At 40.3% G+C, this 27650-nt stretch overlaps 1 protein-coding gene across 4 annotated transcripts in view; it reads right to left on the bottom strand.

Moving 5' to 3' along the window:
- The window catches only part of LOC117253927 (cyclin-dependent kinase-like 5), a 72504-nt gene extending 53664 nt beyond the window's left edge, over positions 1 to 18840 (bottom strand). For all 4 annotated transcript variants that reach the window (XM_033621809.2, XM_033621812.2, XM_033621813.2 and 1 more), the window contains exons 1-3: positions 18711 to 18840; positions 13920 to 14141; positions 10365 to 10399 (exon numbers count right to left, since the gene is read on the bottom strand). In XM_033621809.2, the coding sequence (XP_033477700.1) occupies positions 10365 to 10399; positions 13920 to 13983 (99 nt within the window). In that variant the 5' untranslated portion in view covers positions 13984 to 14141; positions 18711 to 18840. The remainder of the gene's footprint in view (positions 1 to 10364; positions 10400 to 13919; positions 14142 to 18710) is intronic.
- Between the last annotated feature and the right edge of the window lie 8810 nt (positions 18841 to 27650).

Raw genomic sequence — 27650 nt, 5'->3', positions numbered from 1 at the left:
AAGTCCTTGAATTGTTAATATGTAAAATGGTGCTAGGATCCCAAATTCCCTTAACCCTTTGAAACCCAAAGTGACATCGGCTTTCTGGTACTGCTTTCAGACGCCTTCCACAAGTACTTAAACCTAGGACTTGTATCGGTGTCTGTCACACAGTATAGAACCCCCAATATATATTATTAGTATTTTTTTCTCTAACACAACAGGAAATATTGAGGTCAGCAAAATGATCAAGGTCATGTCCATATGTTGTGCGATAACTCAACGTAATGTAATTATTATTATATGTAATTATTATTATCATGACAGGCCTGGCCGACATACAAATACCTTTTCAACATACTATCAGCTTAAATTATACATTCCTCCTAAACGCCTTTCATTATGATGGAAGCGCAGTCCCATTCTCATCCAAGTGGTGTATTAAAAAAGTCCTCCAATAAAGCCACAGCAGCCAACCTCCTGTCATTACACACAGTGATATACTGTATATACTTTCAGCAATCAAGGAAAGTAATTCTTGCTATAATAATAGTTGGTCGACATTGTGATATTAATCATCCACATACACTTTTCTAATTAAACCATTTAGGCTACCACACTGACAGAGAATGGATTACTGACATTATGCTTCTCTCTACAGTAAGCTTGGGCGGTATCTGCTTTTTCAAACCTTCCTGACATTAAACTAGGGTTTACAGTGTGTGATGGTAATTGTTGTCATATGGTGGTGAGTTTGCTACATTCCCCAAGCTCTTAACAGAACTCAGACTAGCTTAACTCCCAAAATCCGCTGTGCAGCGACTACAGATAATTCAAAATGCAGCTGCACACATTCTCTAAATTGGTTCAGAACCTACCTCCAGGAAAGGCAGTTCTTTGTGTCCACTGGTGACTTTGCCTCAGACAGAGTGTGTATTACGTGTGGAGTACCCCAAGGTTCAATTCTTGGACCACTACTATTCAACCTCTATATGCTCCCACTCACACATGTTATACAGAAACACAACATAAATTACCATAATTATGCAGATGATTCACAACTCTACATATCTCTATCTCCCGATGACCTAGATCCCATACATTTCCTAACTCAGTGTATTGAAGATATTAATCTATGGATGTCAGAGAATTTTTTTTACAACTGAACAAAGACAAAACAGAAATACTCATCTTTGGTGCAAAGGCTCAGAGACAGAGAATTGCAGCTCATCTCAATTCTCTGTCTCTGAAGAGCAAAAGTGAAGCTAGAAATCTGGGTGTGATCATAGACAGTGATCTAAATTTTAAGAGCCACATCAATCATCTCACAAGATCAGCCTTTTACCATCTAAAAAAACATATCCAAACTAAGGGGCTTTCTATCAAAATCAGACGCTGAGAAATTAATCCATGCTTTTATAACAAGCAGACTAGATTATTGTAATGGTCTACTCACCGGCCTCCCAAAATCAGCTGTGCAGCGACTACAGTTAATTCAAAATGCAGCTGCACGCATTCTCACCGGAACTAAAAAGTCTGAACACATTACACCTGCTCTCTCTCTCCTGCATTGGCTACCTGTCAAAACCAGATCAATTTTAAAATTTTATTAATAGTATACAAAGCTCTAAATGGCCTTGCACTTCAAGACATGCTGATTGGATACAAAACAGCAAGAACTCTCAGGTCCACAGGCAGTGGTCTTTTAACCATCCCACAAACTAACTCTAAAGCAGGAGATGCTGCCTTCTGCACTTATGCCCCAAGAAGATGGAACACCCTGCTTGAAGACCTGAGAAAGGCCCCCACACTGAACACCTTTAAAAGCAGGTTAAAAACCTTACTGTGTGTGTGTGTGTGTGTGTGTGCGTGTGTGCGCACATATTTCTCTTCTGCACTTGCAATTTTATGACTATGTTGTGATTGTATTGTAATTTTATGTAAAGCACATTGTGTTGCCTTGTGTATGAAATGTGCTACATAAATAAAGATTGACTTGACTTGACTTAACTCATCCTTAAACACACTTTATTTAAACTGAACAGAAACAAAGCAAAACTCACCAAACCCGTCTTAGTAAGTGATTCCAATGTTCAAACAATAACTAACCCCTAATTCACCAAGTTAGATATGAAAATATTTAGGTTTTACCACCGTTTTTCCACCACTGTCTCTCTACACTACATTCAGTATATCCTCAATACAGCATCTCCATAACAGTTTAATAGAATGAAGAGTGTCTGTGTTTTTGACACTATTGAAAATCATACCATTAGGATTTCTAAATACCCTGGTGTGCTCTAAAACCATGGATAGACATTCAGGTAAATCTGTACCACCAATGTCCTACCTAAAGATGAAGTAATGTTTCAAGGAAAATGCCGGTGCGGCTGTTGTGTGAATGAAGGTAGTAATATTGCAAGGACAAGGAAGTACAGAATTAAATCCATCTGACAAAAGATACTTTTGCCTGGAGCAAACCAGTCACAAGACTCTGGTACTATTTGAATCTGTGACTTGTTTACAGTAAAGCATTTACGCCAATGCTCTTTCATTATTAAATACATTACAAGAACAATGGCACTGGACAAAAAACTGTTTATTGTCCATCAATAATATAGAACCATATAGTCAACAGCAAGTACTTTGTTATTAGCGATGGTCATTACCAGAAACCTTCAGCTCCAGTTTGCGGGTCAGATTCGGGTAATCGATTGAACCATATGTTTGCGAATTGGGAGGGCGGATTTGCTCTCATAAGAGGCCAAGTTGGTGCATGTTTTAAAAAACCCTGACCTGCACATCACTTGTTCATTGCCCTATCTATTCCTGCATTTCAATGACTTGTGAAAAGGCACAAGATAGAATTTTTTCTGAATATAGTACAAGTGTAAATAGTAAAAATCACTAGTAGTGCCACAATGTGTCAAAGAAGCTTGTGTAACTTCACTATGTCACACTTGAGCCCTGTTTCAACCAAAAACTTCCAGTATATCACCTTTAAGTTTAAGTTTAAGTTTAAGTTTAAGTTATTTCCTTTATTAATCCCCCTGAGGAGAAATTCAATGTTTTCACTCTTGCTTGTCAATTACACACAGGTCCAAAAGACACACACATGCACAAACAGGACCTATACATGCACAAATTGGAGAGATGTCAGAGTGAGGGGGCTGCCCTTGGTGAGGCGCCCCGAGCGGTTGGGGGGTTTGGTGCCTTGCTCAAGGGCACCTCGGCAGTGCCCAAGAGGTGAACTGGCACCTCTCCAGCCACCAGTCCACGCTCCATATTTTGGTCCGGACGGGGACTCGAACAGGCGACCCTCCGGTTCCCAACCCAAGTCCCCATGGACTGAGCTACTGCCGCCCCCAGAACCAAAAGTAACCCCTATGGATATTTACCTAGACCCCGGATTGGTTTAGACAGTACTCTTGAATGTAGACTGTCACTCACTGCTCCATCGAGCTTTCGCTGTATTTCCTCTACAGCAGTGATACAGAGGAATGTCTGCACCTGGCTTATCATTAACATAACGGGGTTTCCCACTGACATTTTAGAACAAGAGAGAGAGTCTCTTTCGATGGGGTATTTTAAAAAGGATGATTTGTGCATTTGAGTCCTTGTCAGGCAAGAGCAGGGGTTTAGTGCTGTCGGAGCGCACTGGAACGATTTTTTCCTCGTTTTTTCTCCAATTGAGGATTAGAATAAATGCTGGTTGAAATTCATATACATTTTTTAAAACGCTTCAAAAGAGACACTTCAACAAATGGGATGCTCACAGTTGAAGATGTGTTGATTGATTCATGGCATCAACTTGTGCATTTAGTAACATTACAAGTAAACATTCCTTGAACGTTGCCTGTAACTGCCGACAGTGAGCACAGTGAATTCAATTATTTTTCTTACTCTATAGCTACTGCTAGAGGCAGCAAAACATCCTTTCATTTTATATTTATAGCTTACAAATGTATGAAGAGCTTGCCATGGTATTAACAGTAGTTACAGGTTCAAAACCAGCCACAGCTTCTAACAGTGGAAACAGAAACATAACCATTGTAATGTGTACCTAACTGAACTGAGCTGAACCGGACTGCTTGGTGGAAATGAGGCTTTAGCCCAGCTGACTCCTAAGTCTGTGTTCAGATGTTGTGAAGCGTATGTGGGAGTAGACATATCCAGCAGCCTCTTAAATAGATTCAGATTATTATGTGGTAACTGATGAATGCACACTTGCATTTCCATCCTTTCTATATCTGTCCCCAGATCTTTCTTGGATCTAATTATTCCTGTTAAACACATGTACTGTATAAACCAAATTTGAGGGGCGTGCCACTGGTGAAATAAGTACGTTCTGTAAGCACGAGCAGCTGCGACTCAGCAGCAGTTGTTACACAAATACAGCCATTTTCTCTGGCCAGCGCGCTTCCCTGTCCATAGTCACGGCGCCATCAATCCCTTGGTAAGCCTATGTGTTATTCTGCTTTGTAAGTGTCAGCACATGCGTGTGTGTCCGTGCATGAGGTGTGTGTCTGTGCCCACGTCTGTGTGTATGCACACATAATTATGCAGCATAGATCTGTGAGTTAGCCCTTGAAAAAACATGCCCGTTCATTCACACTAACAATACAATATTTTCCAGATGGCACTGGTCCATATTGATCTGCAGCCAGAGAATTCATCCTCCTGTGCTTTCACACGTCAAGCAGTGAAGTTACCAACAGATATTGTATTAAACAGCATATATTATGGTGTTTCCAGTGCACACATCGGAGCAAAATGTCAGCCTTCTAGGGGACTGTGGTTCCTTTGTTATATGCCAGAGAAATAATGAAAGTGTAATGAGCTAAATTAAAAGACATTCCAAATTAGCTTCATAAACTAATGTCAAATCAAGTAATGACAACACAGCTAGCAAACTCTCTTTAACTGATTGTTTTAAACTACTGCACTGTTACTACATTGCAGACAGTAATCCAGTCAACCACCAATCATCACTGTTGTTGTTGTTGTTGAGGAGGGATGCAGCTTATTTCTCCCAAGTTTTAGGGAGTTTTTAAAGTTTAACGTTTTAAAGTCCATACATGTTTACAGGGTGCTTGATTATTGCTCAGCTGCACATGAAAATGTTTACATCAAAAGATATAAAAACATCAAGGCCACCGCAAGTAAATTTAAACAGACCATTCCTTTCTTTAGTTGTATGCATCGGCAGCACAAATTCACTCTAGACATATGAAAAACAAAGCGTTCATCAAAATCAATACACTATCAGAAACAGAGGTACTCACTAGAACCATATAGGGTTCTTCGGCTTGTCCCCATATGAGAAACCTTTTTGGATCTTGGAGGAATCTTTTACAAATGTCCCACCTGGAATTCCCTTGGAGTGGCTAAAACCCAACATAAAAGGTTATATCAAGAGCAATCTGTCAAGGGTTCCTCCCAGAACCCCCTATGAGAGGCTCGACAGAGAATCCTTCTATGGTGTAATGGGTCCAAACTTTTAGTGAAAGGTCTATACCTCTTCCACCTCTGCTTTATCTTAAAATCATCTGCAGACCCTTAGTAAAAGTTGATTTCTAGCTATTAGTGTCGATCTCCAGAGCTATAACTCGCCAGGCAATATCTTTTTGGCCAGTGTGTATAATGTCGGGACTGTAGGTTGATTAGCACTGGGTATTTCTCGACCTCAACAACAAGTCTCTCCTCATCTATTCTCCGTTACACAAGAGACACAGCAACAGCGACAGAGTTATCTTTGCATCAGTGGTGAGGAGAGGAGTCGAGCTGCCGTAGGAGCAGAGAAGAAGAGCTGCTACAGGAGATGGTATGTACAAGCAGAGAGTGAGTGGGGGGAAAGGGCATTTAGTTCTGGGGGCGGCGAGACAGTGGTTCACCGCCAGTGTTTTTTAGCCCCAAGGTTCCCAGGAAGGACCCACTCAAGAACCCTTTATCTTTACAGCCTTTACTATTTCAGTGGTGCAGTAGGCTGGAAAACAAAACTTGGTTCCAAATTAGAACTAAATGCAAATTGCTGAATACCCATAAAACCACTTGGTATTGTATGGCATGAAATAATGGCTAAGATATCAACTATTGCAGAACACAAGTAAAATTAATTGATTTGTATTTAAAAATACCATTTGACACATGGGTAAACATATGAATATTTGAGGGTGAGGATCTTTTAACACCCATGTTTTCAATCACTGAAAACTCTTTGGCTCTTTGGATGAAATGGGTCCTTAAAGGAACCCTTTGTTTTAAAAAAAGCACTGTTTAAGAACCTTTTCTTCAAAAAATGAGTCTTCAGGAGCAAATGGTTCTGGGTAGAACCTCGGCCCTTCAGAAGAACCCTTTAGGAACCCTTATGTCTCAGAGTGTACATAAAGAACGTGTTTAAAAAGTCTGATTTATATCTGCCGATATGAATTATCTTATTCCTCTACATAGACCAGACCAGCTGACAAATCTGTTCTGATAAACCTTTCAGAGAAATCTTTGCGGTGATGATGGTGTATTTTCGCACATATAAACACATTTAAGAGAGTGTTACAGACAAACCAACAGCCTCCGTCTGTTGTGTGGATCTAACTGAGGTCTGTTGATGTGAGATCTGTTGTATAAAACGAAGACATTGGCATTTGCAGCTGCCACGGCCTGGGATCAATCAGTCTGAATAATAAAGCCCAGTAATTATAGGCTGTGATTCCGGCTTACAGCAGGGCTTTCTTCTTTCTCCTCACTTCTGAGTGCTAGCTCAACATCAGGTCTGATGCTGTTGTCTTTTACAATTCACACATAAGCTAACTTGATCGCATTAGAAACCTGGCTAATGGATACACAGAATAAGGTCATTGCCGCAATAAACGTCGTAATGAACGCAGATGCACAGAACAAGAAAAACATGGAGGATCTCGATGAGGAAGGCTCAGAAAGTGTTTTGTCTTTTTTTTTTCCTGCAAATCTCTGTAAGTAGGAGGTAGTTAGTCTCTCTTATTCATGCTGGATTGCTGTCAATTCCTGGCACAGCCTCTTCCTTAAATGGACCGAGATGACAAGGCTATTACTGCAGTGCGGGTCGTCTGCTTTTCACAGTCCTGCTGTTTTTTTGTGTTTCGGCTTCCTTATTCTTATGCTAAAAAATTAATTGCTTCAAGACAACCTATCAGAGCCCTTTTTACATGAATGAAAACAAAGTAGTGGAAGAATTTAAGTTGACAAATGTGTTGCCATTCAAAGCAGATCTTTCTCACTGATGAACCCGAGCAGAGACAAAAAGACTATAACTAATTACCCAGCAGTCTGTGGGAGCCACTTAAGACATCACAGTAATTCTAAGGCACAGGACCAGTGCAGTGAACTACAGTGGTGGGACCAGGTGCATGGAGACCACTCCCTTTAAAACACAGTGTCCACTAATGTCCTCTGGGCCTCTGCAGGCCTTGGTTAACCTCCAACAAGAATAAACCTTAAGTTAACAACCCTCATCTTTTATAAGATAAACACACAGGACACTACAATCTCCATCCTTAAAGGATAAGGCAGCTGATAGTCTACAGATTTTTTTATTGTCAACAAATCCCATAAAAAGACCAAAACCAACAGTGTGTTCGCCCGACTTCAAATTCCCCAGCCTGTTTGTGTTTCTCAGCCCCAAACTCACTGACACCTATTGAAGGCAAAAGCCCAGTTCAGACCAAAGATTCGTGATGAGATGAAACCATTTTAAAACACTGCAGAGAAAAGTTGCGGCAGTGTGAACTGGTCGGTCTGGGCTAGACTCAAGCCAGCTGATGGTGTCACCTGCAACTCAACTGGTCAAATCACCGGCAGCTGGTTTAGAACATAAAGCAAGTCACCTGTTTCAACAGCCAATCAGCTTGTAGTGAAGTCCGCTTCTATTGTTATTATATGGGCCAATAAAAATCCACAATCAGTCATCCGTGTAGCCATTATCTCACTATCAATGTCCTCATTCATATTTTAAGAAGCTACAAATTATATTCAGCCACCAAATCAGCCTGAAAAGTTGGAAAACAAATCAGAAATACAGAGTTGTTGCATAGAGATGATACACCATCTCATCTAGTTGCATTGGTGTGAACCGGCAGGTTTTTAGAACGTTGCAGAATGGCGCATTGCAACTAGTTGCTTGTTTTAACTCATCTTGTCGTGAATCTTTGGTCTGAACTCGACTTAAGTCTTAAACAGTTATTGACAACATTAAGTCAGCCTTATGTGACAAAAAAATGATAATAATAATTTACATGAAATTGACATGGTGTGGTTTACACATGATGTACAGCAACATGATGTATAATGTGTGTGTGTCCTCTAGCGCCACACAATGGACGCAGAAAGTGGTATTAAATTTGCAATAGGCCATTTCCAGCACCGTGCACTCCAAACAGGAAATGCCATCTTACTCCTATACTGCCCGACTTTCACTGGAAGTTCTGCCAGCACAAAGGTTCATCACTGCTTGAGCTTTAATAAGGGCCCGAGCACAAAAATGCCTTGGCCCAACCATCTCCAGTATGAGGAAACTATTGTTTTGTGGAGATTATTATCATTTTTCTACTGTGCACTGCATTTTTAAGGGGCTTGGAATGTTTGAAAACTAACAAAAATCATCGACACAGCTGGTAAAAAGAATTGCTAATATCTGCAACGACTCAGGCGAGGCACGCCAGCAAAGGAGAGACGGAGAGGCTTCATGCTACGTGTTGCCTACATCTTAAAGGTTCTCTATATGGCAGTCAGAACATTGATATAGCCGCAAACAACTATTTGCTATGTTAGATATGGTGGAGTAATGGCGTCCTGACCAGAGAATGAAGAAAGTCCCTCTGTGAGTCTTACACAGCAGTTACTGCTGATAATGCTTGCCCAACCCATTGGTTGATGGAAGTGTACTAACAACCCTCCGGTTACCCCGCAGGTTAGCTTGCCCAACCCATTGGTTGACGGAAGTGTACCACCCACCCTCTGGTTACCCCCCAGGTCATAGAAGTATTTCACTGCAAGAAATAGGTTCTTTTCATAAAACTGTGTCGTCTATACAGTAGAAAGACACAAATACTTTTTATATTGGTGCTACATGACCAGAGAAAACAGAGAAAAAGGACGGTGGCCTTCCCTTTTGCTCAAGAAGAAGAAAATCTACAATTACCAGAATGCACTGCGCTCCACCAGATAATACACGCTCCTGCCGGTGAGCGACATCATGCAAGCTTGTCCGTTTTGGAGCAGGAAACAATATGGCGGCCGGATGGTAACAAACAATCTCGTATTACAATGAAACAGTAAGCTAAGATATGTTTCTGTAAACCTTTGTGGCGAAAAATAGGCAACTCAACAACAGAATTTTGGCTTATATTTGATCAGCACTGCTTAGTTTCACCATTTGATCTGAGTCTGGTCTGAGTTTGAGATAGCGAGAGAGGGACGGGCCTCTCTTGATCCGCTTCTATACTTTTGTGTCCGTGGTGGCAAGCATACAAAAATGCGGAAGTACAATCTGTAGTTCAAGCAACAGCCATACAGCCAGCGAAAATCCACCATGACTCGTTTTGCGTCATCCAGCAGATTTGAGCTGAGAGATGAGCAGGGAGATCTGAATTCCTTTATACAAACTACCCATATTGTTATGATACACAGCTGGTTAATAATTGGCAAAGTATCCCTTTAATACCGCTAGCTCTGTCAGCACTGTTGCCATTGTTCGTGCTGTTAGCACCATTCGCTGCTGGCTCGGCCTCCTCCATGTTGAGAACCATGCGCAGACAACCTGAATCCAACAATAACAGATATGCTCTGAATACTGTGTACAGCCTCTTTAGAAGTTGGTCATAGATAATCTTTTATTTTCAAATAATTACTTGGACACTGTAATTTTTACCAACTGTTACTCAAATAGGAGCAGACAGTGCACTTTTAGCTGTGGATTAATGCATATGTGGTGCTCTAGTAAGTATTCATGGCAACAAGACGGTGTATGTGGGACTGACTCATGCCTATGTTCATGGTAATGAAGGAACATGTCACCAGGTGTAATGGTATGACTCACTGATGTGTTCTTACAATGGAGTTCTGTGGAACAGAGAAATAAGCTATTTCAAGGCTGCACAGACAGTTCTCGCTACTGCAATCGATTCACTGGGGGTTTTGGCCTTTTAATGGTATTTGTCGAGAATGAGAAAAACATTAAATATCATCAGACTTATCCTTTAAAACCTCTGTTGACTTTCTGATATGACAGTGTTTTCATGAGCATAATGTATTACATGAAATACATAATATAACAAGATAAGAATTTGAAAAAACAATTGATGATTGGATCAATAATTTACAAGGCAATTATATGAAAATCTGTAACATCTTACCTTGTGTCGGCACTTCAAAACAACACCATAGGCACCTAAAAAAGACACAAACAGCATGTTTAACTGAGATTCACCACAGCTAATCTTTTCATGAATATTCAAAGTATTCCTGTAATCCAAATGCTTCTTTTCCCACTCAAACAGAGCTACAAATTACATCTTAAATTCAGTTTAAAATGTTAACCTGTGATTAACAATTCCCGCATGACCTATAATCGCTAAAAAATAAACCTGAGCTTGATTTATATAGTTACGAGTTGGCCAACAATGCGAACAAGTCCAGCAACTACTGAAATGTTTTATTTCTCTGTATTACTACAAAGTAAAAAGGGTTTTAAACTCTCTTTTTTTGGCTTCATATGTTCACATGAATCAAGGAAAAACATCCCCCTCTATAAAAGGACAGGTGGCTCAGAAAGTAGGACACAAGTGTTGGCAAGCTACTGTAGTTCTGATGTTATCGACCCTGGCAGTCACACACACACACACACATCCCCTGAGGGTTCAAGAGGAATTCTTGGACAGAGCAGGCATATGACGAACTGCTCTATGCTCCTTCACCAGAACATCAGTGCTACAAGAAGTCATCGACTCACTTCAGAAGGCTGCAATGAAATATTTACCTTTGCTTTAACACAATTTAGGTACCTAAAAAATATATTTGACCATGAGTGCAACAGTGTTGTTGCTCTTCAGATGGAGACCAGACAGGTGACTGTGTATGTTTCAACACATTAATCACTAATTGCATGTACTTTACATTAATTTACACTGATTTCCTTCATTCAAAGTGACCATTGTTTTTCATTCATTTAAAAAAAGCTAGAAACATGTATTTCAAGCCACTCAAAATCTATTCAAGGTAATGGATCTTAAACAGTGGCTATTAAAACAAATTCTAATTTTATAATACTTATAATACTTCTACTGTAATTTCTTACTGATGCAGTTGTGGCTGGTGCAAAGTATTACATTTCTGAGCTACTTTAACAGAAAAAGAAACAATAAGCAAACTGGACAGCATGAAAAGGATGTTACTTTTTGCATACTTATATATGTGCTATTTGTCAGCTATGCTTAAATCATCAAACGCAGAAAAGGATTTTTGTTTAAAACTGTCCTTTCAGACAAATCCATTACAAGCTGCAACCAAATTGCCAGAATAAATGTTGCCATTGTGCATTTCTGCAACCCACTGATATGTAACATTTGTACGTTTTTGTGTAGTGCAGATGCTTCCCTGTAGTTAACATGTGGTTATTTCTAGGCACAAAAACCACTTGGTTATGGTTCAGAAAAAATCCGGTTTTGGCTTAAAATACCCAGTTATGGTGCAACAATCACACCAGAAAATGCCGCTGATGTGTCACTAAAACACACCCAGTTTTGGGGGCACATTTGCCTCTTAAATCCCACTGATGTGTAACTAAAACTCATCTGGTTTTGAGCAAAAGCATCGCTGGAAATGTCACCAATATGTTCCTAAAGCGCACCAATTTAGTGGCACAATGACAGATGGACGTCGCTGCTGAGTTGCTAAAAGACACTCAGTTTTGGTGGCACAATTGGAGCTGGAAATGCCCATGATGTGTCTGTGTCACTAAAATACCCAATTTTGGTAACTCTCTTGCAACTGGACATGCCGTCGATGTGTCTTCAAAACACCCCAAGGTTTGGTGATACAATCGCTGCTGGAAATGCTGCCAAAATGTCGCTAAACACCCAATTTTGGTGGCACAATTGCCACTGGAAATGCCACCAATGTGTCACTAAATGCTGCCGATATTTCCCTAAAAACAACTGTTTTTTGCGACATAATCTCCACAGGAAATGCCACCGATGTGTTGCGAAAACACACCCAGTTTTGGTGGCACATTTGCAGCTTAAAAGTCACTGATGTGTAACTAAAAGTCATCTGTTTTTTTTCTTTTTTAAAGATTATTTTTTGGGCTTTTTGCCTTTAATTGACAGGACAGTGTGGAATGGGGAGAGAGAGAGAGAGAGAGAGAGAGAGTCGGGGGATGACATGCAGCAAAGGGCCGCAAGCTGGAATCGAACCTGCGACCACTGCAGTATCCACTACTATCCACTATACTACCGACGCCCCAACTCATCTGGTTTTGGTGACAAAACCACCGCTGGAAATGTCGCTAATGTGTTCCTAAATCACACCAATTTCAATTTTGGGAACACTCTTGCCACTGGACATGCCGCGGATGTGTCGTCAAAACACACCTGGTTTCGGTGGCACAATTGCCACTGGAAATGCCACCAATGTGTTGCTAAATGCTGCCTATATCTCCCTAAAAACAACCATTTTGTGTGTCACAACTGCTGCTACAAATGCCACCAATGTGTCAGTAAAACACACCCAGTTTTGGTGGCACAATCAATGCTGGAAATGCTGCCAATGTGTAGCTAAAACGCACCCAGCCTCAACAGCGGTCTGCAGTGGTTGTGGCTTGGCAGCCGTCTCATGTACACATAATCAGAACTCAATCACTTTAGAAACATTGATGTGATACGTATAAAACATACAAATATAACATATCTGTGGTTTGCAGAACGGTACAATGCCAACATTTACATACACGAAACAACAGGATTCGATTTTGTGCCACAAAGAGGAAACCACCAGAATTATTTATCCCATTTGTTTTCCTCCTCAGATAAGGAGCTGGATATAATTGCAGATTCTGTGTATTTAATTGCCAGGGTAAGCCAACATGCTGCACTCAGTCCTAAATGATTAACAAAATTGACTGACCTCAAGATCAGTGAGGAAAAATCTATGATGCTGGATCAAGTGGAGCGCACTGTGACTGTGCCGTGAGTGCAGAGGCAGTAAGTAGAGCTGGACTGAAAAACTTCCACAACTTTACAGCTTCATGTGGCACTAAAAGTGCTGACTTAATTCCAGACAGACTCATCTTTGGACAGGCCTTCACAATCCAGCTCAGAGTTTCTCTGTGTCTTCCAGCGACACATTATACACACATTATAAAACTTCTAGGATGGAGGAGTAGCAGAGTAAAAACTGGGACAAGTGGGTGGCCTCACCTCCAGGCCTCTGCCACTTTCTATCAACCAAGTGGCTCGAGGAAAAAGAAAAGCCTTGAGAAGCATTTTGGGGGAACTGAACTATCAAATCGTCCCGTCCCATTGATATTTACAACAATGAAATGGAATCCCACAATCCTCCTCTTCACTTCTACAATAACGCAAGAGCATGAATTCAGGTCACATCAGCTTCAATTTTTCCATGTAAAAATTCTTTCAAACGAATAAATTTTTTAAAATTGTCCTTGACCTTATTGAGTTGTATAATCATGAACAACAGATCAGGCTTTTAACGGCCTTGTTCTGCAGGCAAATTGGATTAAAACAATCAAACGATTGCTCACCGAAAAGCCCTAAAACAAATTTGTGGGTGAACCACCTCACATGAAAAGCTCTGGCTAAAGACTGGACTGAACCAGTGATCATGAAATGTACAGAAAATGCTTTAACATTTCACAGTGTCACATTTTACAGCAGAATCAAATGACAACTCACCTTCACCCACAATCCCAAGGACTTCAAATTTATTCATTACATCACCGATGTCAGGAATCTTCATGAAGTCAAAAGGTATGATACGTGAGGTGCATGGAGCTCAGGCAGAGGCGGCCCAGCTACAGGACAGTGTGAGGCAGCCAGCTGTTGGCTCCAAAGAGGCGTGTGCCGACTGTAAGCCATAATATCCGCCACATGCCTTCGTCAGTGGCTCAATTGTACCTGCAGAAAAAATGTCACCAAATTATACACATACAATATATTCCTTTAAAAGTGCATCAGTTAAAGGGACAGTTCACCCATAAATCAAAAACACATAATTTTCCTTTTATCTGTAGTACTTCTTCTCCACATTGTTTACATTTGTTTTCTTTCTGTCTTCACAAAAGCCAAAATGTGTCCAAATGACAGGCACCGCATTTCTCTTTGGTACAGGTTGCTCAAGTCGCTCAGTTGCCTCAGTGTTTGAGTTCTTCTCCATGTTGCTTCCAGGTCACGGATTGGACGGGCAGAGTCATGTGACTACACATGGAGTGGTACGTTTTTAAGGGGACACGAATGAACACACACAGGGGGGAAACTATTTTAAAATTTAAAAAACCACCCCAAAATTACAGACACGGGTAAGACTACGTCAATTAGAGGTTCTGTCGGTTGTCGGTTTCAATTAATTTTCAATTAATTGCCCAGCCGTAATGGTGTCCTCCTCGGATGAGCTCTATGTTACCTAATAGTGGTGCTAGGTGAGCTAGCGTACGTGCTTCCTTTCTGTGCAATACAGATGGCAGGTGTAGTTTGGTAGAAGGAAAATAGTTCCTACATTAAACTGCTCACAACAAGGTCTGTGGATTATCTTGAGTAACTGGGTCATGATTTCTGGAAGGAGACATCACGATAATGTCTTTTATATTCTATCAATTTTTATCACAATATATAATTTGATCATGGCAGTTTGATGAGTATCCTGATAATGACTGAAGCCTGAAGAAACCACGGTAGGGGTGGGCGATATGGCCCTAAAATAACATCACAATATTTCAGGGTATTTTTGCAATAACGATATTCTTGACGATTCGACAAATTAGTAAAGAAAATATTTCATTATTGATTGAAGAACATAGAATTGCAACAAATACGTGATATAGTTTTAAAGTTTGCTTCAAATATTCAGTAAAAATAAAACAATCTCTCATTTCTTTAGTTTGTGAACAACAACAGTAACTCAGAGTGAGATTCAGATTCTGTTACAATATTAATAGTTCAACTAAATAAAATCTACCACTAATTACACATTTAAATAAATGTCCCCTGGGATCTATATATATAAATCAACAGGTGATTTCTTACTTTTAGTAAAATCCTAAATGATTATTTCTTCCCACCTGGACCTTTAAGCTCTGCCATCTCTAATCATCACGCTGTAACCTGTGACAGGCTGTTATGATACCACAACTATCACACATTCACATATATGGAGTTTTTGTCAAGCCGCGAGTGTCACGTAGGTTTACATTACCAAAGGTTTATGACAGAATCACACAAACTCCTGTGTGCACACGGCGAGAGAGGAGAGGGAGAGGCACTGTGCTGCTGCCAGAGGAGCCGCTGAATGAGTTCCCTCTGAGCGGTAAGTCACTGAAGGAGTCTGAGAAGTCCGGGGCTGTTCATAAAACATTCAGGATGCCACAGTTTATTCCACACTACTGAAGCTGCTCCTCTTTTTGGAACCACCGCAGAGTCTGTAATAATTTTGCTTTCAGCCATGCTTGTTGTTGCGGTGGGTAACAGTATGATGTCAATATGTCAAAGTCGAAATATCGGAAATATCACCATAGGAATTTTTCATATCATATTAAAAATTATACCAGTATCACCATGAATGAGATGACGTGGCACAGCCCTAAACCACAGAGTACATTAGTTAAACTTCAGAATAGAGTTTATTAACATATAAAATAGAAATAATATTTAACTGCGCAAACATGGCTTGGTTTAGAACATATTTTGTGATTTAAAAAAAAATACATTGAATAACATTTAAAAATGTAAACATTTAATTTTTGCAAACATGTTTTATTTGCCTAAACAAAACAATACAAGTTAGCCTGCTATATAACACTAACCCTTTAAAACCTGAAGAAATTAGCTTGATTTCTTTTTTTAAAAAATGGAAAGAACGCAATAAGCAATGAAAGAAGAAATTACCCAAAATATTAGAAAGAACTTAGAAAATTTAAAACAAGAAATTATTTTTAAACAAAGTTAAAAACAAACAAGGAAATGACCTGGAAAAAAGTGTTTAAAAACTCTGTAAAATAATTTTAAGATGTAATAGTAAATATAATTATAAATAAATATAGTTTTCCCTAGCTTTTCCCTTATTTAAATAAATTTCTAAATCTATTCATTTTTTTGCAGTTTGTGGGACAATTCTAACCAAGTTGCTCTTTGCCTTTTTTTCCTATGTTTTTGAAAATTCGCTCAGGTTTCAGAGGTTTAAATACTTGCAAAAGGCGTTCGAAAGCAGCACGAGAAAAGTGATGTCACTCCAGGTTTCAAAGGGTTAAAATAAAGGTGGGGTCACTGGGATGGCACCTTTTCAGGTAACAGAACGGCGAATTCCTTCTATACGTGCTCTCAATTTGTTGTGTTTTCCATCTTGACTGGCACCAACTGACGGCATATGTTGCAGCCTGTCTCTCTCTGAGCTTCGTCGCTTTTCAGATATCCAGACCATCTCGACATAACTGACATGGTGTTGGCTTTTTGTCACTACCTCCTCAGCTCGAGTTCATTCCCTGGCCCACATTCCCCATAAGCCACAGATTTCTGTATTGTGAGTGGAGTGATCCAATCGCAAGATGGTCTCCAGTTCATTTTGAGGCAAACTGTCCCTTTGAGCTCTTTGTGTAGTGTTGGCCAGTTGTACTTCAATGACACAAAACTGGCACTCTACAGCTCTATCTCCTTGAGTTAAAGGGGCGCTCCAGTGACTCAGCATTGCACTTCTGTTCAGCTGAGGGACTTGCAAGAGTCAAAAAGAACAGTCGAAATCAAAGCATCAGTGCCTTCGGTCATCCTGACTTTAAGTCCCTGGAGCGGGTCATGTGTTAAAAAACCCTGGGTCCCAGAATATATTTTAAAAGCACATTTCATTACACCTTGCCTGCCTGTTAAATGCCCTCATCTGTCAAATGTCATCCCACAGAGTATAACACAAGTTTTCTGGCAGACATTTGAAGTCTCAAGCCTCACTTGAGATAACCTTGCTGATGTCATCAGGGTTAATCTGTCACACTTCTGACAAAGACTCCTGAAGAGCTGCAGAGGACATTACACAACACAGGCTGAATATTACTCTCAACGACGAGTAAACTGACCTTACTGTGTAAAATCAGTGGAGTGCCCCTTTAACATAAGCATCATATTTAATGCCTTGTACATATAGAGCTGACGATACCTTATGACACCAATAATAAAAGCCCCAAAGTTCCTCGCTGTTTTCCTACCTTTTTTTTTTTCGGAGTGTGAATGAGAACCACACAATCTCCTAATGTGATCAAAGCGTCTCCTCTGGTATCCACACACTCGTTACTCTTATTGAATCAGATAAGACTCCAGATACCACTTTCTCCATTTCATCTTCTCCTTGCTGAAAGAGCTCAAGGACTTGCGTGTAGCCTACTCACACTCCCAGTCTCCTACAGTGCTGTGGGCACAGGAGCTGCTCATCAGTATGCAAAACCTCGTCACCAAAATAAACTCTGTCTCCCAGAACACTAAACACCGCTCTGTGCTCTATTACTCCCTTATCTTACTCAGCCCAACACCGTCGACACAAGTAAAGTGTAACAGCTGCAGGTAAACTTGAGGAGGAGGATGATGATACAAGAACTATTCTGTTTTAAATGTGCTTCCTCCTTCTCCTTCTCCTCATCTCACAGCCTACACAGCAGTGGCATGCAGCCTATTGTTTTCCAGAGCAGATTTTTCGCCAACTACTCTCCAGGCCCAGACCTAGAAGGCTAATATGATCAGGAATGCACCGGGCATTGCTGTGGATCATATATTTTGTCTCTATCAACAGAGTGACTCATGCGTGGTAATGGACTGAGTCTGTGGAATTCAAAATACAGGAGCCCCCTCATATGATCAATGCACTGCTATCTATGCTTGATTTATGATCATTAAATTAGACATAAGAATTTTGCAAAAACAAGAGAGCCATCCTACGTCACTACACATATTTGGGAACAACAAAAAAATCACAAAAATGCAAAATGCATTATGAGACAACATTTGAAAATAATTCCTGTATATGTAAATATGTGTTATGCACTTGTCCTGTTGCTTCACATCTCTGACATCCTTCACAGCTACACACACACACACACACACACACACAGCTATAGGATGATTGTTTTTAAGGGGCTCGTCTGTACTATGCGTACAAGTGTGTGTTAGCTCCCACTGCCCACAGACTGAATGTAGCTCCCACATTTCTAATGCAGAGCAGCAATAAATCCTACAAGTCAAACAAATGGCGACACTTAACACAACTTAGGACAAATTGCCGCCAAATTCACAGCTTTCCAACACGGACTCTGGTTAGTGACGTTACAACGGAGCCAGTTTAGAGCTCTGCCTAAATCACAAAACACATAAAACCGCAAATTAGCTAAAAACAAACCTCAAGCGTGTTGCCTTGTCTCGTGAGCTTCCTCTAAAGATATTGACATTAAACCTAACGCTGACAGCTGTTGTTAATGTACAGATAAATAAAGTACTCACTCAGTAAGTGTTGGAGAAATACTGATGGAACCGGGCCCGAATATCATCCACCCACCAACCGAGATATTTTCATTGCAGCAGGCAGCTACAGTAACTGGATCGTGCGGTTGACAAGCTGCAAGCAGATCACCAGGCAACAGTTTGAGCGGCGTGACGGCGACCAATCAGGAGCGTCCGTCGCGCTTGTTTATGGAAACGCCCCCTCCGCGTGGACCAATCGGAGAGCAGAACGGCCGACAAGGGGGAGACAGCAGTGTTGCGGTGTGAGGGTGTTTCGTATGAGGTGGGATATTATTGTTCTAATTTCTCAATTACATAATTCACAAGATCACACCCTGCTCTCTGTATCATAACATAATCTATGTAGAGGCCACACCGCTGCACTTACAGCAGCGGAAACTTTGTTTTATAAGGATAATATAAAGCAAAATAAATCATAAACAGACAGCAGAAAAATAAAAATTGCCTTGTTTAAGGATGTCATGTGGCCATCAGGTTACTGTGTGAGGAGTTTATGGTATACTTTTAGAATATTTTCGTTATCTGCTTTGTGGGAAACTTAATTTTCAGAATCAGAACCTGGCTTATTTCTAGGTTTACACACAAGGAGTATTGGTGCAAAACATAAAAATTTATTTTTAAAATGGAAATGTGATTTTTGTTGTTGTTGTTTTTTTTATTATTATCACTAGTAATTTTAATGTATTTATTATTTCTTTATTATTTATCATCTATTTGTTACTATGTATGTATTTATTATTTTATTTTATTTCATATTTATTTATGGTTCTGATAATAATAATAATTATTATTGTTATTATTATTCATTTATTTTTTATTTATTTATTTTATTTAATTGTGTTGTGTTTTTTGGCAGACTGGGACTGGTGCTGGGGGGTGGAATTATTTTATTTTATTAATATATTTATTATTGCTCCATTATTTATGTATTTATTCTTTTTTATTTTATATTTATTCATGATTATTATTATTTATTTTTTATTATTAATATTGTTGTTTTGTTTTTTAATTATTCAAATTTAATTTTGTTATATTGATTGATTTTTGGCGGACTGGAACTGGTGCTGTACTTTTATGACATTTTTAGACTCTACTTTGTGGGAAACTTGATAAAAATATGAAGAAAAAATATGGAAGGCCCAATCAGTGGGGATATTTGGAATTATTCTGCATTTTATGGGGACCTGGAAGTGTGATTTTTTTTTATTTTTATTTTTTTTTTTATTATCACTAGTAATTTAATGTGTTTATGTGTTTATTTATTCAAATTTAATTTTGTTATTTTGAATATATTTTGGCTGGGACTGGTGCTGTACCCCCTCTTGTATGGATCTCTATTACCCTGTTTGTATTGTATTTTTAGTTTTGTTGGTCAAGACTGAATGTCTCATTTGATATGCAGGACTGTCAAGTACCAACCTAACAAAAGTCAATAAAAATTTGACTTAAAAAAAGAAAGAAAAAATATGAAATCAGGGACTGTTGAAAGAAGTTGATAAATAACAATAGCTGCTGGAATTAGAAAACAGAATTAGGAACTCTTCTGCACTATAAATTTCCTGAGACCCTGTGTCCTCATATGAAGACATTTCATTCTACTTAATTTAGACCTGTTGTCCTCGTTCATGGACACCTTTTGTCCCATCAAGTAGCCCTGGCCCTGACAATCAAGGTTTTTGGCAGTGAACATGTGGAAGAATAATTTGCACAATACACTAATTTGTGTAAAAACAAGATGGCAGCCATCTCTGCCAAGTCAGTCTGCAGGTGATCCTGACACAGAAGTGGACAAGCTCCAAAACCTGATCATATTTTATGGTTGAAACTTGTTTATTTATGCTTTATTAGGGAGTGTTGAATAACAACAGCTGTTGGAAATATAAAACTGAAATAGGAACTTTCCTGCACTGTGCTGTGTATGGGGGAATGTAGTTTGGTCAGAGCACTCTGGATTAGAGTATTAGAAATTCAAAGTTGTTGGTTTGATTCTGAAATTCCTTTCAGTCAGGAGTGTCAGACTCATTTTAGTTTGATCTCGAGTTGGCCAGACCAGTAAAACCACTGCATAATAACCTATAAATAATAAATAAGACGTACACTCTGAAAATGTTCATCCATTTACAAAACAAATGATGAACAGCCTGCGATATCCTCAGAAAAATATGTGCAAATTCAACAGAATGTCTCAGTTTTTCCACATTCAGTCAGTCTGCTACTCACTTTAATTACATCTGCATTTTTTTCATAATTTTCCACTGAAGTGGAAGCTGTTGAAGAAGCAGGTTAAGTTGTCCCCTGCCTTACAAACCATTTACAATTTGAGGTTTTGTCAGTGCCTAAGCAGCAGGGTTATACACATATTGTTTTAAGACAGAAGTCTGATATAGATTATTTCGTACGGAAGCTGCTGGTTGACAATAATTTGCACAATGTTCAATATCTTTAAATATGACCATAGAAAGTATTTATAGTTATTTCACAGAGCTGTATTCTGGTCAGGGTGGCAAAGCCTCTGAGGCAGCATTTTACATTAAGTATCTGCTCACTGCTTAAATTGCTCCTGAAACCTCTCAGCCTTAACATGTGCATCAACATCAGGGGTGCCATATATTGGGCAGGACTGGACAGTTTGGCGGGCTGGTTCTGGCCCCTGGGCCACATGTTCAACACCCCTGCTTTAAGTCCAAAGTTGTCTGTCTAGTTATTCTAAGACACTGGAAGACAACAAAGGACCCTGGAATTGAAAGAATGGTTTAATGCAATGGTGGAAACAGCATCTTATGAATGTTTGCTCTGTAGAATAAATGGTGTTCAGGAGAAAGAAGCACCTCCATGGGACCAATCATGGACTCAAATCAAAATGGAAGATAAGCCTTCATAACTATGAACTTTTTCTGTGACTATGTGACCCTGCAGAGTGATGCATGAGGACGTATGTGTGACATTTTGTTTGGCAGTATGTTTCCTTCTCTTTCCTTATATACTTATTTGTTATTTTTTCTTTATATACTGGAGTCCACCTCCATATCATTAAAAAATAAAAATAAAACGTGCCTTGTATTCTTTTATGCCCGGAAAATAATATATGTATGAATGAATGTATGAATTTAGGTTCTGCTGTCAGGTGTCAGGACAATGTCTAATGCCAAATTCAATTTGACACAGCACACTGATGACAGATCAACAGATCATGTTGACATTTCATTAGTTTTAAGTTGTGTTGTTAAATAACCAAAGTCCAGTGTCATCTTGACGTAGAAAAAAGACATCCAGTCGTAAGGTATGAAGAACTAAACCCGTCCAAGGGACAAACATGATGAGGGGTCTCTGGTATATTCTCTTTCTTGTAAGGGGAAAACATGAGAACGTCCGGTCAAAGGAACATGCGAACGTACACAGTATAAAGTATAAAGAGAATGTTTGCAATGTGTGAGGATAAACATGATCAAAAACAGAAAGTATCAGGAGCCTGCAGTGCCCTCCGATGACAAACTTTGTCCAATAAACATTTAATAACAAAAGACTGTTGTGCACAAATTCATTTTCTCCAGTTAATGAATTTGAATTTATTTTCCAAGTGGTCACACAGCTCAAATTAATAATAATGAGCTCTTATGAAAAGTTCTCTGAGTCTGACAGGGCTTTTATGCATTCAGAATGTCTACTGAATTAAATGCCAAGAGGGCTGTAAAACCTTGTGATTATATAGCATCTGTTTTTGGTGATTACTGATCGTATCTCCTCCCCATCATCGTGCACAGAGCATGACAAGCTTGGATAAATTCTGTGGCATTCAAAGCAAAAAGGAAGAAGCTGATAGTGTCTTGTGTGTATTTTTATCCATGACCCAAACCTCATTCAGTCCAAATCTGAGCTATCAACATTTAAAGCACTCTGTAGGATCTATACAGAGTTTCCATGTTGGTGTTTTCACATGAAGCCATGCTGCCACCCTCAGGATGAACCCAAAACTAGTCTGTAAAGTGCACTCAGCCCCCACAATAGTGCTAAAGTTTATTTCTGTAGTTAATTAATTGTCTCTTGATTCATTCAATATAAATGTAACACTGCACTTTCTATGAACCAAAATATTATTAACACAATCATAACTCTGAGTCATCACCTTAACTATATGTCTTCATAATGTTTTTTAGAACGATAATGAATGAAATAAAACAATCCCAGATCAGTTGTTGCAGCTCAAACATTCATTAGTGTGTCAGCATGGGCTGAAGTTAATACTCTCTGTGAAGATGTCATCGTCTTATTATAAAGTAATGATGAAGATTTGGATCATGCAGTAATAAGGAAGCCTCTATAAAGAAGATGAGTGGTTAGAAAGGTCCAAGCAGTCGACACAGGTTGATTTTACAATGACTAAAGTCTGTGTTCTACAATTCACATATGTCATGGTATTCACATGTGGCAGAGCGGTCACGTCTGCAGATAATACCAAATTAGGGGGAAATTAGGTTAAAAAACACAAACATGTTTCCACATTTTATTTGAGGGTTAATGTCAAGTATTCATATTAGATACAGAAATATACATAGTAAAATTATAATGTTATGTTTTGTCATGCTTCTCTGTGGATGAGTTAACTGGCTATACTGCACTTACTGTAAGAGTTTGTTTCGGCACTGATGATTTCTCTATAAAGTTCTTCTCATATATATATGTACACACTGATCAGCCTAAACATTCAAACCACTGACAGGTGAAGTGAATAACTTTGATTATTTTGTTCCAATGCATTGTTCTGCTGGGAAACCTTTGGTTCTGGCATTCATGTGGATACCACCTGACATGTTCCACCCACTCAAACACCGTTGCAGGCCAAGTACCCCCCCCTCATGGCAACAGTACTCCCCAATGGCAGTGGCCCCCCAGCAGGATAATGCACCATGCCACACTACAAAACCTGTTTAGAAATGGCCTGGGGAGCGTGACAAAAAGCTCAAGGTGTCAACCTGGCTTCTAAATTTCCCAGGTCCCAATCTGCTCAAGGATTCTTGTGATGTGCCGGTACCCCAGATGTACCCTAATCCAAGGTGGGGCCTCCTTGAATCGGACTTGGCTCTGACCTGTGGAGGCATGGACACAGGATCTCTGGGAGTGTCCTGCGGTGTCTGGCACCAGTGCGTTGGCGGCAGATCCATTTAGTCCAGTGGGTTGTGAGGTGGGTTAATGGCACGTGCCACAGATGCTCATTCAGATTGGGATCTGGGGAATTTGGAGGCCAGGTTGACACTTTGAGGTCTTTGTCACATTCCTTGGGCCATTCCTGAGCCATGTTTGCAGTGTGGCATGGTGCATTATCCTGCTGGGGGGCCACTGCCATTGAGGAGTACTGTTGCCATGACGGGGGGTACTTGGGCTGCAACAGTGTTTGAGTGGGTGCAACATGTCAGGTGGTATCCACATGAATGCCAGAACCAAAGGTTTCCCAGCAGAACAATGCATTGGAACAAAATAATCAAAGTTATTCACTTCACCTGTCAGTGGTTTGAATGTTCTGGCTGATCGGTGTATATACACCGAACAAAAATATAAACGCAACACTTTTGTTTTTGTTCCCATTTTTCATGAGCTGAACTCAAAGATCTAAAACATTTTCTATACACACAAAAGACCATTTCCCTCAAATATTGTTGACAAATCTGTCTAAATGTGTGTTAGTGAGCACTTCTCCTTTGCCGAGATAATCCATCCCACCTCACAGGTGTGGCATATCAAGATGCTGATTAGACAGCATGATTATTGCACAGGTGTGCCTTAGGCTGGCCACAATAAAAGGCCACTCTAAAACGTTCAGTTTTATCACACAGCACAATGCCACAGATGTCGCAAGTTTTGAGGGAGTGTGCAATTGGCATGCTGACTGCAGGAATGTCCACCAGAGCTGTTGCCCGTGAATTGAATGTTCATTTCTCTACCATAATCCGTCTCCAAAGGCGTTTCAGACAATTTGGCAGTACATCCAACCGGCCTCACAACCGCAGACCACGTGTAACCACACCAGCCCAGGACCTCCACATCCAGCATGTTCACCTCCAAGATCGTCTGAGACCAGCCACCCGGACAGCTGCTGCAACAATCGGTTTGCATAACCAAAGAATTTCTGCACAAACTGTCAGAAACCGTCTCAGGGAAGCTCATCTGCATGCTCGTCGTCCTCATCGGGGTCTCGACCTGACTGCAGTTCATCGTCATAACCAACTTGAGTCATTTGCTCACATTTGATGGCGCCTGGCACGTTGGAGAGGTGTTCTCTTCACGGATGAATTCTGATTTTCACTGTTCAGGGCAGATGGCAGACAGCGTGTGTGGCGTCGTGTGGGTGAGCGGTTTGCTGATGTCAACGTTGTGGATCGAGTGGCCCATGGTGGCGGTGGGGTTATGGTATGGGCAGGCGTATGTTATGGACAACGGACACAGGTGCATTTTATTGATGGAATTTTAAATGCACAGAGATACCGTGACGAGATCCTGAGGCCCATTGTTGTGCCATTCATCCACGACCATCACCTCATGTTGCAGCATGATAATGCACGGCCCCATGCTGCAAGGATCTGTACACAATTCCTGGAAGCTGAAAACATCCCAGTTCTTGCATGGCCAGCATACTCACCGGACATGTCACCCATTGAGCATGTTTGGGATGCTCTGGATCGGCATATACGACAGCGTGTTCCAGTTCCTGCCAATATCCAGCAACTTCGCACAGCCATTGAAGAGGAGTGGACCAACATTCCACAGGCCACAATCAACAACCTGATCAACTCTATGCGAAGGAGATGTGTTGCACTGCATGAGGCAAATGGTGGTCACACCAGATACTGACTGGTTTTCTGACCCCCCCCAGACCCCCCCCAATGAAGCAAAACTGCACATTTCAGAGTGGCCTTTTATTGTGGCCAGCCTAAGGCACACTTGTGCAATATTCATGCTGTCTAATCAGCATCTTGATATGGCACACCTGTGAGGTGGGATGGATTATCTCGGCAAAGGAGAAGTGCTCACTAACACACATTTAGACAGATTTGTCAACAATATTTGTGAGAAATGGTCTTTTGTGTGTATAGAAATGTTTTAGATCTTTGAGTTCAGCTCATGAAAAATGGGAGCAAAAACAAAAGTGTTGCGTTTATATTTTTGTTCAGTGTATATTTATACATATATATGTATATATATATATGTGTGTGTGTGTGTGTGTGTGTGTGTAAAAATCTGCATCAAACTTCAGCTTCAGTGCTGAGACAGGAAACAACCCACTGATAATCAGGATGCTGACTGATAATAAAGGTTGGATCAACCGATAACTGGCTGTATAGTGACGTACTGTATTTCAAAGAACCAAAGTGTTCCTAAATGCACAGCTAGAATAGCACTGATCACCTCGACACAAGGGCCATGATGTGTTATATACATATACATAAACACACACACACACACACACACACACACACACACACACACACATATATTTCATTACTAATAACAATTTTAGCAAGGTAATTGTATTTCGTTACATTTATATGTACAGTACAGGCCAAAAGTTTGGACACACCTTCTCATTCAATGCGTTTTCTTTATTTTCATGACTATTTACATTGTAGATTCTCACTGAAGGCATCAAAACTATGAATGAACACATGTGGAGTTATGTACTTAACAAAAAAAGGTGAAATAACTGAAAACATGTTTTATATTCTAGTTTCTTCAAAATACCCACCCTTTGCTCTGATTACTGCTTTGCACACTCTTGGCATTCTCTCCATGAGCTTCAAGAGGTAGTCACCTGAGATGGTTTCCACTTCACAGGTGTGCCTTATCAGGGTTAATTAGTGGAATTTCTTGCTTTATCAATGGGGTTGGGACCATCAGTTGTGTTGTGCAGAAGTCAGGTTAATACACAGCCGACAGCCCTATTGGACAACTGTTAAAATTCATATTATGGCAAGAACCAATCAGCTAACTAAAGAAAAACGAGTGGCCATCATTACTTTAAGAAATGAAGGTCAGTCAGTCCGGAAAATTGCAAAAACTTTAAATGTGTCCCCAAGTGGAGTCGCAAAAACCATCAAGCGCTACAACGAAACTGGCACACATGAGGACCGACCCAGGAAAGGAAGACCAAGAGTCACCTCTGCTTCTGAGGATAAGTTCATCCGAGTCACCAGCCTCAGAAATCGCAAGTTAACAGCAGCTCAGATCAGAGACCAGATGAATGCCACACAGAGTTCTAGCAGCAGACCCATCTCTAGAACAACTGTTAAGAGGAGACTGCGCCAATCAGGCCTTCATGGTCAAATAGCTGCTAGGAAACCACTGCTAAGGAGAGGCAACAAGCAGAAGAGATTTGTTTGGGCCAAGAAACACAAGGAATGGACATTAGACCAGTGGAAATCTGTGCTTTGGTCTGATGAGTCCAAATTTGAGATCTTTGGCTCCAACCGCCGTGTCTTTGTGAGATGCAGAAAAGGTGAACGGATGGATTCCACATGCCTGGTTCCCACTGTGAAGCATGGAGGAGGAGGTGTGATGGTGTGGGGGTGTTTTGCTGGTGACACTGTTGGGGATTTATTCAAAATTGAAGGCACACTGAACCAGCATGGCTACCACAGCATCCTGCAGCGACATGCCATCCCATCCGGTTTGCGTTTAGTTGGACAATCATTTATTTTTCAACAGGACAATGACCCCAAACACACCTCCAGGCTGTGTAAGGGCTATTTGACCAAGAAGGAGAGTGATGGAGTGCTGCGGCAGATGACCTGGCCTCCACAGTCACCGGACCTGAACCCAATCGAGATGGTTTGGGGTGAGCTGGACCGCAGAGTGAAGGCAAAGGGGCCAACAAGTGCTAAACACCTCTGGGAACTCCTTCAAGACTGTTGGAAAACCATTTCAGGTGAC

Source organism: Epinephelus lanceolatus, chromosome 6 (assembly GCF_041903045.1).
Source record: "Epinephelus lanceolatus isolate andai-2023 chromosome 6, ASM4190304v1, whole genome shotgun sequence".
Lineage (NCBI taxonomy): Eukaryota > Metazoa > Chordata > Actinopteri > Perciformes > Serranidae > Epinephelus > Epinephelus lanceolatus.
The sequence above is the reverse complement of the archived record's forward strand: the minus strand, read 5'-3'. Positions and strand labels throughout refer to the sequence as shown.